The 16,404-nt window shown below is 53.3% G+C and overlaps 1 protein-coding gene across 6 annotated transcripts in view; it reads right to left on the reverse strand.

Moving 5' to 3' along the window:
• Window positions 1-1,172: 1,172 nt before the first annotated feature.
• SMARCB1 (SWI/SNF related, matrix associated, actin dependent regulator of chromatin, subfamily b, member 1) overlaps window positions 1,173-16,404 on the reverse strand; it is a 36,364-nt gene continuing 21,132 nt past the window's right edge. For 4 of the 6 annotated variants that reach the window (XM_057305796.1, XM_057305795.1, XM_026487916.4 and 1 more), the window contains 4 exons: window positions 15,620-15,786; window positions 9,126-9,316; window positions 1,940-2,071; window positions 1,173-1,519 (listed from right to left, as the gene is read on the reverse strand). In XM_057305796.1, the coding sequence (XP_057161779.1) occupies window positions 1,480-1,519; window positions 1,940-2,071; window positions 9,126-9,316; window positions 15,620-15,786 (530 nt within the window). In that variant the 3' untranslated portion in view covers window positions 1,173-1,479. Of the gene's footprint in view, window positions 1,520-1,939; window positions 2,072-3,761; window positions 3,821-9,125; window positions 9,317-15,619; window positions 15,787-16,404 lie in introns of those variants that run through there. The other 2 variants (XM_057305797.1, XM_057305798.1) reach the window with 1 other exon arrangement.

The following is a 16,404-nucleotide window of genomic DNA, read 5'->3' on the forward strand; positions in this document are numbered from 1 at the left end:
AGCCCAACGATCTCCTTGCTGTGGGGCTCCAGCAAGTTGCAGTCCTGGATGAAGGGCAGGGCGCTTGAGTATAAACTTCCTGGGGGCAGGAGCTGTCATGTCCCAGGACATGATCATAGGACCCCCAGCCCAGAGGGCCAGGCCCATCTACCCCTATATCCTGGCAATCAAGACCCCAATTCCTACTCAAGAGCTCTGCCCTTGGCCAGTGTGGGGCTCAGGCTGGGAGCCAAGTGGCATCATGCTCCTGCCATGCTCCTGGGGAGCAGAGCAGCCCTGACCTGACAGGGAAGACCTGCGGCAGCTGAAGGCACCAGCCCAGTGCTGGGGGTCTGTTCTAAGACTGCAGCTGTGTGCCCAGTTCACCAAGCAGTGCTCGGCTCGGCTCAGAGACCCACACGTGCCACCCTCATGGAGCCCATGGCCCTTCTGTAGAGTGGGGACACTTCCACATTAGATAAGGATGCAGAGGGGACAAGCAGCTCATTGGAGGCAGAGCTGAGGAGAGGCCCGGGGCTATGCCTCCTTCTCAACACACCACATCCCCCCAAGGCCGGCCCCAGGCAGGCGTGCTGCTCCACGTGACTTATTCCTCACAACCGACCTGAGAGCGAGGAGCTGGCCTGGCTCATGGCACCAGTCAGGGGTGGAGCTGGAACAGCCAGGCACGGGTCCTCGGGCCCCAGGCTGCCGACATCCCTGTAGCACCCACAAAGGACATGGCTGCTGCACTGGACTCCAGAGAAGCAGTGCTGCTGGTGGGGGGGGGGGGGGGCGCGGGGGCGGGGTGGGACACACAACAATCTGGACAGAGCAGAGCCCAAGGACAGCAGGAAAGCCTAAGCTGCTTCACAAGGCCAAGCAAAGGGGGTGGGGTGGGGCTGTCACTGAAAGGTAAGTGGGCCCCCTGCCCTGTGAGCCTCATGACCTCACTTCTGTCCGTCTGTACGAGGACGGTGCAGGTGGTGGGCGGCAGGCTGAGGGCCTGAGGAAAAGCACGGCTGTGCTCCGGTTGGCCTTGGATGCAGACTTCTCAGCCCCCACCTGCCCACCTGGGGCTCTGAGGCACAGAAGGGCACGAGGCCTGGCATGCCAGCCTTGGCCACACACCACCGCAGCCAGACCCTGCTCCTCGTCCCCTTTCTTATTTTTATGCTACCACTTTGAAAAAATGGAATATGACCTGTTGTCTTTATTTAAAAAGTGTTGCTAGCCCTACCTGGGGCTCCTATACAAAAACAAAACACAACCCAAAAACGAGGCCTCTTTCTGACCAGAGACTTGGGTGGGGACTGGGGCTCAACAAATGGAATGTGTGCCCACCAAAGGGTGACCGGAAGCCCTCCCAACACCCCATGCTCCTCATGGAGCTCCTCATGGCCCCGGCCTGCCCCCTTTGCCTTCCTCCTTGCCAGAAGATGAAGGAGAGGCGGTCCAATCTTCCGAACGCTCCGTGGGAGCCATGCACCGATGGGCTGGTTACCAGGCTGGGGCAGTGTTGGCAAGACGCCTCATACGCCTGCAGGAGGAGAGTACGTGGTGACCCAGATGCCCCAGGGATCTCTAGTGCAGCCAGGGGAGTGGGGACAGAGACAGGACATGGGCGGGGCGGGGGGGGGGGATCTCTAGCCCCTCACTGGGCCTACGCCTGTTGCTTGAGGCCCTGAGGCTGCCCCCTCTCTAGCTTGCTCAGGTCCTGCCTACGTCTCCAGGGCTCCAGACACATAGGTCTGGGCTGTGGTCAGACCCAATCTAAGGGCTTATTTTTGTTCCCTGCAGAGAAACCCACCCAGGGGCTAGACTGGGACTTATCACCTAGGGGCCTGCCTCTGGCAACTCAGTACCCTCCCAGAAACCAGGTCACCGGGTCCCTCCCCTGCCTTCACGACAGGGCCTTTGGGCAGAGCCAGCTGCAGGGGGCCTAGAGGGGTGGGGGTACCTTGTGTTCCTGTCCTGGTCGCGGATCTTCTTTTCCATCTCGGCGTCTGTCAGAGTCTCCAGCAGGGGGCACCACTGGTCAGCATCACCTGTGTTCCTGATGGCGATCTCCACCGTGGGTAGGGGGTTCTCACTGTGGGCCAGGGGTGGTGTAGGGGGTAGTAACTGCTAGTTCACAGAACAGCAGCTAGAAAAGCCCCCCAGAAACCAGTGTCCACCCCCTGCCAGAACGCTGGAGCCAGGGCATGGCAGGAAGGCCCAGCCCTTTCCGGCTACCTCCTCTGCCTCCTCCCTACTGGGCCGTTTCCGTGCCGGCTCCTCAGAACAGCACTCCTGAGAGGAGTGGCCCGGTCACTGCTGTCACCCAAACCTCCAGGCAGAGTCACTGGAGATGCCAGGTCCCCCCACAACAACAGCTTCTCTTCAAAGCACTCTCAAACTTGTTGCTGCCTCGGTGTCTCTGGTCTACAAGGCTGGGGCGGGTGTTCCCCATAACCAGTGTTGCCGGGGAGGCAGAGGAGGGTGGTCTACCCCACTCAGTGCCCAGGGCCAGGACCCACCAGCCTCGATGCCTCATCATGAAGGCCGCTGGGCCGGCCTCTCCTGAAGATTCTGCACACTCGCCCCTCAGTCCACTCACTGGCCCAACCAAACCCCAGAGAGCTGGGCTATTTGCTTAGGGCAGGCAGCTGCGCCTGGGATCCTTGTCCCCTGATCACTACACTCCGCAGCCCCTCAGTGACCACCCCGATGGCCACCTGTGCGCCCTCTTGCCAAGGAGAGATAGGGTGGGTTTGGGGTGGGGGCAGACACACACAGGAGCACCATGGGAGGGAGGACACAGCTGCCTGCCGCTTCTCTGCGCCTTGGTTTCCAAGCCTATGTGACAGGAGGCTGAAGAAGCAAGGATGCTTCAGAGCTCACAGCTCAAACTCCTGGCCTGGGAGCCTCGGAGCGTGGCCCTAACAGTGACCTCTCCCACCCCCTTCCCACTGTCACCACCGCGGCCTCCCCAGGCCCTTTTCCTCTCTCCCCCAGCTGGGCGGCCTGCACCTGTCTCCCGAGGCTCAGCACCCCCAGAAGACCAGCCCTGCTCCACTGCAGCCCTATCAGGTGTCTGCCCACCTGCAGAATGTGGTTCGCCTGGGAAGAGTAAAGGCGGGTGGGGCCCAGGGGAGGCACCTGGAGGACACTGACAGAATAAAAGAGGACGGGCCCCTGATCTGGCGGCCTTGGTTTCGATACTTCATCTGGAAAACAGCAACGGTATCATCGCTATGAAAGCTTTTCAGAGGATTACTGTTATTTAAAGCAGCCAGTGTATGTCCACCGAAGGAGCTCCCTAGGGGCACAAGCCTTGTCACAGAGTCCCCCTGTAACCTGTGCCCAAGGCTGTGAGTGGCCCACTGGAAGGGGCATCCACCCAGGTCTGACTAGAGGCTCTGTTCCTCCCGCTGCCAGTGGGCACACAGCAGCCAAGGGCCTGTTCCGGCCTCCCTGTGCTATTCTCCTCATTCTGGAGTCGCAGGGACCATGAGAAGACGGGGCACAGCCCAGTGCATGGGCTGAGGCTGTCACCACAACCCAGGGCTACCCAGGCCCCTCTGCAGAAGTGGGGCTCACCTCTGGCTGCTGAAGCTAGGCCCTGAAGCCCATGCTTGTGCTGGTGACTCAGAGGCCAGTGACAGGGGATGCGCCAAGCCCCCACCCGTGGTTTCCGGAGGCCACCCCTCCTCAGCAGCTCCTGACAGCTGCTCTGCAGCCAGTGCGGTGGTCTGGCAATCCTGAGCCACCCAGCCACAGACCCAAACATCATTCCTCACCTCGAGGGCTCACAGCCGCCTTCCTCGGGAGGACAGACATGAAAGGCGCCAAGCCCACGCTGAGGGGAGCAAAACATGTTTTCCTCTTAATTTAAACAAGAGCTCGTGAGTACGTCCTGGAGGCCCCTTTGTTTACCTCCCCTTGGCTCTGGGAAGATTCCACTCCAGTGGGTTTGTTCTAAAATAGCAACTGCTCCGTCCAACCCTGTAAGAGTGGGCCGAGAGCCAGCAGGCCCGCCTCGGGTTTGGGACAAACACACAGGCCGGGGGGCCACCTTGCCTCCCGCTCCTCTGAGGGGATTCTGCATCATGGCTTCAAGGTCACCCGGGATCCCAGATGTTCCTACCACCCTTCAGAGTCCAGGTGGGGACAGAGAACCCAGGCAGGAGAGGGCTGTGGCTGAGGTGACAGAGGGCCCGGGGCTGCAGCTTGTAGGGTTATGTTTGTGTGATTTCTCTTTTCTGTCCTTACGTGATACAAAATGCTGGCCAAGAAGCACTACGATGCCCACGTCACAAATGAGAAGGACAGTCTTTGAGGGAAATGACCTGCTCACAGCCACTCAACTGGGAGCAGGTGGAGACAAAACTTGACGTCACCCTCTTCATGGTCAACTGATTTTTACACAGTGCCAAAGTCTACAAAATGGGGAAAGAGCAGTCTTTCCAACAAATGGCGCTGCGAAAAGATGACCTGCTGGGTTAGGCAGCGGTTCATAGGCATCACATTAAAAAGGGCACAGGTGGGGGCTCCTGGCTGGCTCCGTCGGTGGGGCATGAGACTCTTGATCTCGGGGTTGTGCGTTCAAACCCCATGATGGATGTAGAGATTAGTTAAAAGTAGAATCTTAAAATACACACACACACACACACACACACAAACACAGGCAACAAAAGAAAAAATAAATTGGACTACATTAAAACTTAAAACTTCTGTGCTTCAGGGGCACCCGGCTGGCTCAGTGGGTGGAGCATGAGAATCTTGATCTCGAGGTTGTAGGTTCAAGCCCCACTTGGGTGTGGAGATTATGTACAAAAATAAATAAAATATAAAAATTAAAAAAATAAAACTTTTGTGCTTCAAAGGACACAGTCATTAAAGTGGAAAGACAACCCTCAAAGTGGGAGAAAATATTTGCAAACCATATCTCTGATAAGGAACTCATATTTAGAATATATAAAGAACACTTACAACTCAATAATAAAAATACAAATGACCCAATTAAAAAACGGGACTTGAGCAGCCATTTTTCCAAAGGTGATATACTAATGCCCAATGCCACCCAAGAAGATGCTCAAGGTCATTAGTGGCCAGGGAAACGCAAATCAAAATCACGAGATCCCCCATCCCCCTCCCCTAGGATGGCTAGAATCACAAAGTCAGATAAGAAATGTTGGCGAGGATGTGGAGGGACCAGAAGCCTGGCTCTGCTGGCGGGAAAGTAAAATGGGGCGGCTCCTTTGGAAAGCAGTCGGGCAGTCCCTCCAAATGCTAAACACAGCTATCACGTGACCCAGCAATTCCACTCCTAGTGTCTACCCAAGAGCACTGAAAAAAGGTGTTGAAACAAAAACCTGTACACAAATGCTTGCAGCACTACTCTTAACAGCCGAGAAGGGACAACAACCCAACTGTCCATCCCCTGCTGGCTGGGTAAATACAATACGGTCCATCTGTATGACAAGCTAGTACTCAGCCCCAAAAAGGAATGGAGCTGATACAGGCTACCACAGGGAGATGAGCTACTAAGAAGCCAACCACAAAAGACCATGTGTTCTAGGATTCTATTTATATTGAGAACCCAGAACAGGCAACGCGATGGAAAGCAGATCAGAAGCTGCCCAGGGCTGAGAGCCGTGGGGGCAGGGCGATGGCCGGGAAAGGAGGCGAGGCTTCCTTTGGGGTGATGGAAACACTCTCGAACTCTGATGGCTGCGTCACTGCGGACCCTACAAAGCTCATGCGAGCGGGCTGGACCAGACCGTACGTACACTATACCTCAAGGAAGTGGTCCTACGAGCGGAAAAGCAGGCCGGCCGGCGCTGCTGCCGTCAGGTGGGCAGAGTTCCAGGAGTAACCTCTGTGGCTCCGGTCGACAAGTCCGAAATGACCCTGGTGCCTCCCAACCCTGATCTGCGCAGTGACACCGCCTCTCCGTCCCCCATCAGGCCCAGCTGCCAGGTTCTCTGACCCTTTGCCCATCCCCAGCTTCCTCCCGGCCAGCACCCTGCCCGGCCAGCATCCTCTGGGGTTTCATGCTCCCTCCTCGGGCCTGCAGCCTCCAGTACCTTCGGTGGCCACACACAAGTCTCCTCTGCAAGGCAGGGACTACTACTTCTCTGCTCCCAGCCGCGGGCACAGGGTTGGCCTGCGGGGGCGGGGAGGCAGTAACTCTACTGATGCAACTTTCCTCACAGGTAGCGGCTCACAGGTTTGGCGGAATGTCTGACAGCCTTGCACACGCTGCTCCGCCCAGGCCCTTCCCATGGTGTAGCCCTATCGCCCTCCTGCCACTCACTGTCTTTGTTCCATTCCTCTGGCCCCTGGACATCTATGTGCCGCTCTGGTTCAGCTCTCCTCCAGGAGCTTGGGGCCCCCAATCTGTTTGCCACATGCTGTGCCCCTCCCCATGCTTGCGCACATCAGGCCTGCCCGTCCCACGGCCGGAGGGAAGCAGCCTGTTCTCTGCCCTGGCTCCCTCCACTTGTTCGCGGACATTCGGCCTCCGCTCACACATGTCCTATGACCAGCAGCTCGTCTTGCTCCACCGTGGGCAAAACTCAAGGCCACCATCACTGAGGACGGCACTGCAGCCGGTCTGGAGGGAGACAGACAGGACTGGCTTGCAGGAAGGCAGAGCATTTACAACAAGGGATGACGGAGGCCCAGGATTTAAAGCCCCTTTTAAGGAGTCATGTGACTCAGCAGTTGCCAAGCTTTGGGTGTAGCAGAGACCAGGCCAGAGCTCCTGGTCCCACCCTCTGTAGACCAAGTGGCCCCTGGCCCTGGGGATGTGGCAGCCCACTCTACTCCCCCCAGGCAGCGGCCCAGAGAGAAGGACTGACATTGGTCTCCCTGGGGAGAGTCAAGAGCAGTCTGAGCCCCCAAGGGATGGCATTGTGCAGCAGTGATAATGTGGGTCAGGGTCAAGAGACAGAAGTCGCAGTCCCCTTCCTTGCTTGCCTTAGAAGGCCACAGTTCTGTCCCCTGGACAATGAAGCCTACATCAAGACAGCCTCTGACCCTAAGCTCCCCTTCCTGTCTTGCAAGCTCTCTCCAGAGCATCCAGCTGCCCAGACCACACACAGCACACACGATGGGCGAGCTGGGCCTAGCATGAGGAGCTCAGGAGGCCTGGTCAGCTGCAAAAATGTAAGCAGCCATCCCAATGCAAAAGAGGCGCGGGGGCTGCCTCCCAGATCCCAGGCAGTCTGTGTCCCATTGGCCTGGCTGGCCCGGGCTGCTGGAGAGGGGAGGTGTGCTCACCCCGGTCTCCGGTAAGCAGCCCTGCCCTCCATCCCAAGGATGAGAAGCCTGCAGACTCAGCACTACAGACTGCAGTGGCCGGGGCTCTGCGATGCTCCCTGTCCACCGGCTGGAATTCATTAAGTGGCTTCTGAGAGGGCGGGGGAGGGGATCGTCTGTTAAGTCCTGACCGGCCGCCACCAGGGACTCCCGAGGGGGGCTGCTCTTGAACTGTCTGGCACACTGCCAACAGCCTGAGGCCTTGGCAGGGGCTTTAGGAGAATGCCTGGGATCACCCCGGGATCAGAGCAGGAGGGACACCGCCACATATGCCGCCACCCTCGGGGTCCTGCTGCTTTGAGCAGCATGACAACCCCACCCCCACCCCATCTGCCAGTCAGAATGTGAATTCTGACCCAATCAGCATCTGGGGAATGAGGTACCTGGGGTGGAGGTCACTCCCATGACCTGTACCACATCACCACCTCCCAGGACTCCAGGGGGCACTCCAGGGAGCGAGGCCACCCCAGACCGGTCTTCACGCCCATCGGCCTTGGCTCAAGCACGGCATGAACAGGCAGCACAGCCGCACGTCAGCCAGACTCTCACAAGAGTCAGACACCGTCACATCGTGGCTCACAGACGCCTCCTCCCAGGCAGGTCCTGGACCCTGTCTGTGAAGCAGGACCACCTGGGCAGCAGGGCTGCTGGGAGGTTAAGGGAGGGGACGTATGTGCTGTCTCAGCCGGATGCCGGGAGCGTAGGCGGTGCTTGGACCCCCACGGAGCTCAGTGGTTTCCCAGGACTAGGATCTCAAGACCTGAAAGTGTACGGTCATTCCTTCTCTCTTGCTCAGATTTACAGGAAGCAGTCAGAAAGCAGTCAGTCTCCTGGGATTTCTGGGAAAATCAGCTGAGACACAAACATACTCACGAGCTCCATTAACTGTCATATCTTTGCAAAGACCTTCGTACTTGCATTTCATGTGCCATTTTAGGCTGCTGTCCCTGAGTAACGATCGCCAAAAGCAGACGATGACAGTTTGATGAGCAGAATAAATCCTAACATCCTGTTTTGATGCAGGGATACTCAGGGCCACCCCCAGACTGCACTCTCCCAAGGGGAAAAGGAGCTCAGGGAACAGGGCTGGTTCCTCTCAGCAAACACTCACCAACCCCCCCTCTACCAGGCCCGCACTCTCCGCACTCCGGGGCCACCACCAATGGGAAAGCCACATCTGCCTCTCCAGAAGCCCCCGTCCCCTGGTCCATCCCCACCCTGGCACACAGGACACTGGACTGGAATGTTCTGTTTACACTTCCACCTTCACAGGCAGCCTGGATGTGGCGCTTTACCTTTCATGGCCCCCAGTATGGGGTCCAGCCAACATGGGTGCTCGACTAGTCTCTGACTTAATGACGGCAAGATACAACAGTAAAAAGAAACTGCTGGAGATCCCTGACTCTCACCAGCTAGGGAGAACTATTTGGAGCAGCCCATGTTTGAGATAAACAGCAAGTCCATCAGATGACAACTCCTGGAGTGGCCGATCTGTCCCTGACAGAGGAGAAGTCTGGGCAAGAGTACAGGGGCGGCAGGGTGGGAGGGTGCAGAGGGGCTACTGGCAGCAGCGTGTGGCCCTGGGCAGTTGGTGGGGAGGCACTACTGGGTACGGAGGGGGCAGATACACCCCCCGCTTAGAGTCATTCCCCCCCACCATAATGAGGATGGGAGCCTGGCTACTGAGACACATGAGGCGGGAGGAACAAGCCAACAAAGGGCCACTGAGCTGGCTGAGGCTCCAGAGAGACCCAAAAGTATCACCACACGCAGGGAGACGTCTTTTCCCTAAAATGGGTTTGCAGAGGAATGAGGGCAGGGCGCATGTGGTCTCCTACCTGAAGGCGTAGGTCTTCTGATGCCAGCTCAGCTGTCCCCGGATGCTGTAGGCAATGGTAGTGACAAACTCCCCGCCCAGCCCCAGCTCTGAGCACAGCTTCAGGGCAAACTTCTCTGGTGAGTTCTCCTTCTCTGACATGTCCCACTCAAACTGGTCCACCAGCGAAATGTTTCCCACGTGGATGTTCAGCTGGGGCAAGAACCAAAGAACACACGTGAGAGGAGTCAGAACCGCGCCCAACCTTGGGAGGCCTCACGGAGGTAAGAGAGCTTACTTGGGAGCCACCAGGCCGGGCTGGACCCTGCTCACAACTTACTAGCTGAGAACTGGGGCTGGCCCTTGTCCTTCTGGCCACACGTCCCCATCCAGAAAATGGAGATGACACCACATACCTGCCACAAGGCGCTCTGGCTCAAGACCTGGCAGTCGCCCATCCTAGTAAGTGTGATCACAGACGCACATCCCACCTGAATAGCCCACAGGCGCCTGCCAAGCCTGGGTGGGCAGCAGAGGCCCATGGCCAGCCCCGCCCACCACGCTCCCAGCAGACATCCTGCTGACATGCAACCTGCCACCAGGAGAGGGTCTGGGCCCTGCCCGTGCAGCACCCAGACCAAGACGGAACACAGTCTGAGCCCCAGGAGCTCCCCACTGACACCTGCACTTGGAACCACCATCTTTACTCCTCACACCACAGATGAGCAGGCCTGCTCTGAAACAGGAAGGACTCATCACAGTCTGGCTGTGTTCCCTGGGCTCTGTGTCCTTGAGGCTCCTCCTATGGCTCTATGGGGCTGGTACCACCCCTCACTGCTCTCCAGGTAAGCAGCCCACAGTGCACCTGCCGTTCACCCTACTATCCCTGCATGCTCAGCTTTTTTTTTTTTTTTTTAAGATTTTATTTAGTTATTGACAGAGCAGACAAGCAGGGGGAGCAGTAGAGGGAGAGGGAGAAACAGGCTCTCCACTGAGCAGAGAGCCTGATACAGGGCTCGATATCAGGACCCTGGGATCCTGACCTGAGCTGAAGGCAGGCGCTTAACCGACTGAGCCACCCATGCGCCCCCATGCTTAGCTTTTTTTTTTTTTAAAGATTTTAACGACTGAGCCACCCAGGCGCCCTATGCTCAGCTTTTTAAGACAAAGATCAGGGTGGCCACTGCTCAGGGCCCACCTTGCTGCCCTCAGAGAAGCGTGGGACCCCATTCCCTGTCCCTGTTCACAAAGCCCTGCACCTCTGTACCCCGCACACCACTTTTCACTCACTGCCAACAAACCCCCTGTCCTTTCCCATTTCCATGCTCTGCTCATGCTGGGCGACCGACCAATGATGGTCTGCAGAATAGAACCAAATGCCCAGTGAGCCCTGAGGGCACGCTCGGACCAAAAAGATGGGAAGCAGCAGGAAGCCCACAGAAAAACATAAAATAGGACCAAACAGGACCAACCCGTGTAGCCATTGACACGCAGCCCCAGCAAGCCGTGCCCCGGCTGGTGGGGAGGGGTAATGGCAGGAGTCCTCCTGGACACCAGGGGGCACCACGCAGACTGGGGCACCCGTCCCCTGCCAGTAACCGGTCATTAATGCTTGCATCTATTAAAAAATATAGATCGTGTGCCTATTAAGGAGAGGCACCGGGAATGCAACGGTGATTACGACCGACAAAAAACCACCTTCGTGGGCTGACGTTCCAGTTGAGGGAGAGACACCTAATAAGCAAGTTAAGTATGGGGATGTATGGTACCTGTCGTGTGGCCAAGTCCTAAAGAGAAAATGAGGGGAGGGACAGAAGTGCACAGGAGGCCACATTAGCCAGGAGACCCAAGAAGGCCTCCTGGGGGAGGCAGCATTTTAGGAAGAACTGAATGGGCAGAGAGAGCAGGCCATGTGGCTCCTTGGAGAGAAGGGTCCTAGCAGAGTTGGGCCTGAGGCTGTCCTAAGAGCTCCAGTTTCCACAAAGGGATCTGGAAGGCCTGTGGAGTGTTTTGAGCAGAGAAGAGACACTGGCTGCCACTGAGTCCCCTGCCGGAGGGAGCCATCTAGCCGTGGGGATGGTGGGGCGGTGAGGAGCGGCTGGACTCTGAGTGGGCTCAGAGATGAGGCAGAGCTAGGACCCCTGAATAGTCATACAGCATGGGGGCCAGGCTCCCCCCAGCTCCCCAGCCACCAACCCTTATCACCACACACATCTGCATAGAAAGAGCCTGGCCAGCCCCGTAGAACCTGATGGCTTGACATGTAGGAAGCCCTGAGCCCCCCAGCCCCCCAAAACTGAGCAGAGCCAACCTGCGCCAGGTGCCCTGGTAATGGCAGCCAGGTCTGGGCTACAGTCCCAGAGTCCCCGAGAACATCTGTAGGTGGCTGCTCCAGGCTAAGGCACCCCTTTGTGGAGACAGACACTCCTCAGGTGCCATCGCGGCAAAGATCCCTGTTCTTCACCGTGTCCCAGGAGCCAGACAACAAAGAACAGCCTCCCAGAAGCACCCAGATCTCCTTGCGTCCCCTTGACCCAAACCTTGGATGTGACCTTCAGTTGCCTCCCCTACAAGATGGGCGCTATCCCCCTAGGCCACCATGCCCATGAAGGCTCTGACCTGAGAGACACAGCACTATCCCACAGCAGCAAGACTTCTCTGGGCCAGCTGTGTCCGACCTTGGTGCCAGCGGGCCCTTGTGTCAGAGCTGGGCAGGAAACCCAACCTGGGGGTGGGGATGACAGGTGGGATGGAGGGCCTGAAGGGCCCTGGTCAGGAAAGCCTCTGGTCAGGAGAGATGGTGGCAGCTCCCGGCAGATTTTCAACTGCCTAACAACTTTCTGTACGGTCGCCCACAAGCTCCATCAGGATTTAAAACAAAACAAAAAAATTCTGAGAAAAATATCAGGAAGCCAGCTGGTCAGACTCATGAGGACCCTGCTCGTGGCCAACCCCACCACCTGGAAGCATGTTGGTGGGTGTGGCTAACTCCATGAGGCCACTTCCCCACTACAGTTACAGGACAAAGATTCGGCACAGAGCAGAGTCCTCAGGGCCATCCTTCAGAGGTAAGAGGCTATGCATGAGAATGCAGGTGAGGCTCCCACTGCCCCCATTTCTCTATGAAGTTCCCCTTCTTTCTCAGTCATGCCCTTTTCCTGCTGGTTGGCCATAATATGAAACTAAAATGGGTTAAGAAAAACAGACTTGTGGGGCGCCTGGGTGGCACAGCAGTTAAGTGTCTGCCTTCGGCTCAGGGCGTGATCCCAGCGTTATGGGATCGAGCCCCACATCAGGCTCCTCCACTATGAGCCTGCTTCTTCCTCTCCCACTCCCCCTGCTTGTGTTCCCTCTCTCGCTGGCTGTCTCTCTCTCTGTCAAATAAATAAATAAAATCTTTAAAAAAAAAAAAAAAAAAAAGAAAAAGAAAAACAGACTTGTATTGTATTTCTCCCAAAAGAAATTAAGCAGGTGGCACCTGGCTGGCTTAGTCAGTAGAACATGCAAGTCTTTTTTTTGTTGTTCTTTTTTTTTTTTTTTTAATTTACTTATTTGTCAGAGAGAGAGCAAGAGTGAGTACAAGCAGGGGGAGGAGCAGACAGAGGGAAAAGCAGGCTCCCCTCCAAGCAAGGAGCCAAACAGCGGGACTTGATCCCAGGATCTGGGATCATGACCTGAGCCGAAGGCAGATGCTTAACTGACTTAGCCACCCAGGTGCCCCAGAACATGCAATTCTTGATCTCGGGTCACGAGTTCAAGCTCCATATTATAATTTAAAAAAAAAGAAGAAGAAAAAGAAAAGAAAAAAGAAAAAGAAAAGTAAGGAAAAGAAAAGAAAAAGAAATGAACTAGTCAGGAGACTAAATGAGTAAACAAAAACTTCCCCACAAAGAAAAGCCCTGGGTCCCGATGGCTTCACTGGTGAATTCTACCAACACTTAAAGAAGAACTAGCACCAATCCTTTTCAAATTCTGTCAAAAAACTGAAGAGGAGTGGACACTTCATAATTCGTTGTCCAGATATCAAAGCCAGATACTACAAGAAAGGAAAACTCCAGACCAATATTCCTTATAAACATCGATATAAAAATCTTTAATAAAATACTAGCAAACTGAATTTAGTGGCATATTAAAAGAATTATATACCATGGCCAAATGAGATTTATTCTAGCAATGCAAAGATGGTTCAATATAAAAACTGACCAATGTAACACACCACATTAACAGACTGAAAAACAAAACCGACATGATCACCTCAACTAATGCAGAAAAAGCATCTGACAAAATTTAACAAACTTTCATAATAAAAACACTCAACAAACTACAAAAAGAAAAAACTACTTCGGGGCACCTGGGTGGCGCAGTCATTAAGCATCTGCCTTCGGCTCAGGGCGTGATCCCAGCGTTCTGGGATCGAGCCCCACATCAGGTTTCTCTGCTAGGAGCCTGCTTCTCCCTCTCCCACTCCCCCTGCTTGTGTTCCCTCTCTTGCTGGCTGTCTCTCTCTGTCAAATAAATAAATAAAATCTTAAAAAAAAAAAAAAAAAGAAAAAGAAAAAAACTACTTCAACATAATAAAATCCGTATATGAAAAGCCTACAGTGAACATCATATTCAATGGTGAAAACCAGAAAGCTTTTCCTTTAAGATCAGGAACTGGCCAAGGATGCTTGCTCTTGTCACTTCTAGTCAACACAGTACTGGAATTTCTAGCCAGAGAAATTAGGTAAGAAAAAGAAATAAAAGGTATCCAAATTGGAAAGGAAGAAGTTTACTTCTATTTACAGATGATATGATCTTATATGTAGAAAACCCTGAAGATTACAGAAAAAAACTGTTAGAACTAATAAATTCAGCAAAGCAACAAGATACAAAGTCAACACACAACCATCAGCTGCATTTCCACACACTAATAATAAACAATCTGAAAAAAAACGGAGAACAATTTCATTCAGAACAGCATCAAAAAGAATAAAATACTTATGAATTAACTTAATCAAAGAGGTGGAAGACCCGTAGAATTAAAATTACAAAACATTGCTCAAAGAAATGAAAGAAAGCATAAATAAATGGAAAGATATCCCATGCTCATGGATTGGAAGACTGAGTATTATTAAGATGTCAAGACTATCCAAAGCAATTTTCGAATTCATTGTAATCCCTACCAAAATTTCAACAATGTTTTTTGCAGAAATAGAATAAAAATCCATCTTAACTTAAACTGAATCTAAAGTACCCTGAATAGTCAAAACAATCTTGAAAAAGAAGACCAAACCTGGAAGACTCACACATCCTAATTTCAGAAGCTACAATAATCAAACAGTATGGTACTGACATAAAAACAAACATACAGACTAACAAAATAGAAATCCCAGAAATAAATGCCCAAATATACAGGCAAATGATTTTTGACAAGGGTGCCAAGACCATTCAATGTGGAAAGGACAGTCACTTCCACAGATGATGCTGAGAAAATAGGCTATCCACCTAAAAAAGAATGAAGTTGGACCCTTACCTAACACCATACATAAAAATTAACTCAAAATGGATGAAAGACCCAAATATAAGACCTAAAACCATAAAGCTATTAAAAGAAAACAGAGAAAAGCTTCATGACATTGGATTTGACAGTGATTTCTTAGATATGAGACCAAGGGCACAGGAACAAATGAAAAGACAAACTGGACTTCATCAAAATAAAAACTTTTACGCATCAAAAGACACTGTCAAAAGAGTAAAAAGGCAACCTACAAAACGGGACAAAATATTTGCAAATCACATATCTGATAAAGTACTGATATCCACAATATATAAAGAACTTATTAAACTCAACAACAAAAGAACAAAATATCTGATTAAAAAAAGGCAAAGAACTTGAACACATTTCTCCAAAGATCTACAACTGACCAATAGGCACATGATAGATATTCAGTGTCACTAATTAACAGATATGCAAATCAAAGCCACAGTGAGATAACACCTCACACCAAGCAGGCTCTGCAGCAGGCAGGCCTAGGTCCAAATCTCAGCACTACCACTTATCAGCTGTGCAGTATGGGGCAGGTGATGTCACCTCTCCATGTGGCAACCTCCTCACCTGTAACACAACAGGTAAGGCAGCATCTTCCCCCTAGAACGCAGGTGGGTTACTAGACAGTGGGAAGTGTGGTTGACCCAGCCAGTCCACAGGAAGTGTGTGGCACTGCTGTTCATCTCACCGTGGGCTTCCCTGCTCTACCTGGCCGCTGGCTTCATCTCCTCTGTACCATCCGGGCTGTGCTCAACACCTGGCAGTGCCCTGAACACATCCAGAATACATTTCTTACTCAGAGAAATCAGCCCACAACCATTCCTGGGGTAAACAGCCACATGCTACCTTTAAGACAGCTTTCACGAAGTCCAATCCCACAGCATGGACCCCAAAGCCAGAAGAGTCCAAGGCCTCAATGTACTCTCAGCACCCAATGACCCACCCAGGACGAGGAAGGCCCTGGAGCAGAGTGAAGAGCTGCCCACCTTAATGATAACACGCTGGTCTGACTGATCCTCAAGGATGCTGTCCGTGGGGTAGGACTCTATCTGCTGTCTGATGGCAGAGGCGATGGCCGGCACAAATGTCAGCGGGTTCAAATCCAGGTCATCGCAGAGGATTTCTGAAAACATCTCAGGGGTCATCAGCTTCTCTGAAATCAGGAGAAAGGGAAGGAATTGCCAAATGATTGCAGGACCCAACTTCACCATGTTTGGCCCTAGCCTCCCCATCCCCTTCCTCCTCTACTAGACCTCCCCAACAAAGCTGAGGATGAAGAGAACGACAACTGAAGGTGACCCTCCCAGACATGAGGCTGGGGGAGGAAGCACAGGACGAGCATCACCCCCTTCTGGCCCTCATTCCACATACACAATCCTTTGACACCTTGATCTGGGACTTCTAGACTCCACACCTGAGAGGAAATAAATTGTAGTTTAAGCCATCCAGTCTGGTACTTTGTTATGGAAGCCTGAGCAAAACAGCACAGTCTCCTTCAAGAGAAGTCACTTTGAGGTCAGTGTCCCACTGGCAGATAATAATCATTCACCACTTCCTCCCCAATAGAGAAATCCTTGAGATATTAGGTTACTTATGGCTTTTTATGGACCTTTCCTCAGTTTCTGACTTTCTGGGCAGCATATACACATAACAAGGTGACAAATATGCAGGTGTAAATGGACACTGGATCTTGGAAATGTACCCACACCAGATATGAACTTGCAGGAGTCACTTGCAACTGGCCAGATTACAGCAAGGTCCCATGTGATCA

This window comes from Ursus arctos, unplaced genomic scaffold (assembly GCF_023065955.2).
Source record: "Ursus arctos isolate Adak ecotype North America unplaced genomic scaffold, UrsArc2.0 scaffold_34, whole genome shotgun sequence".
NCBI classification, from domain to species: domain Eukaryota; kingdom Metazoa; phylum Chordata; class Mammalia; order Carnivora; family Ursidae; genus Ursus; species Ursus arctos.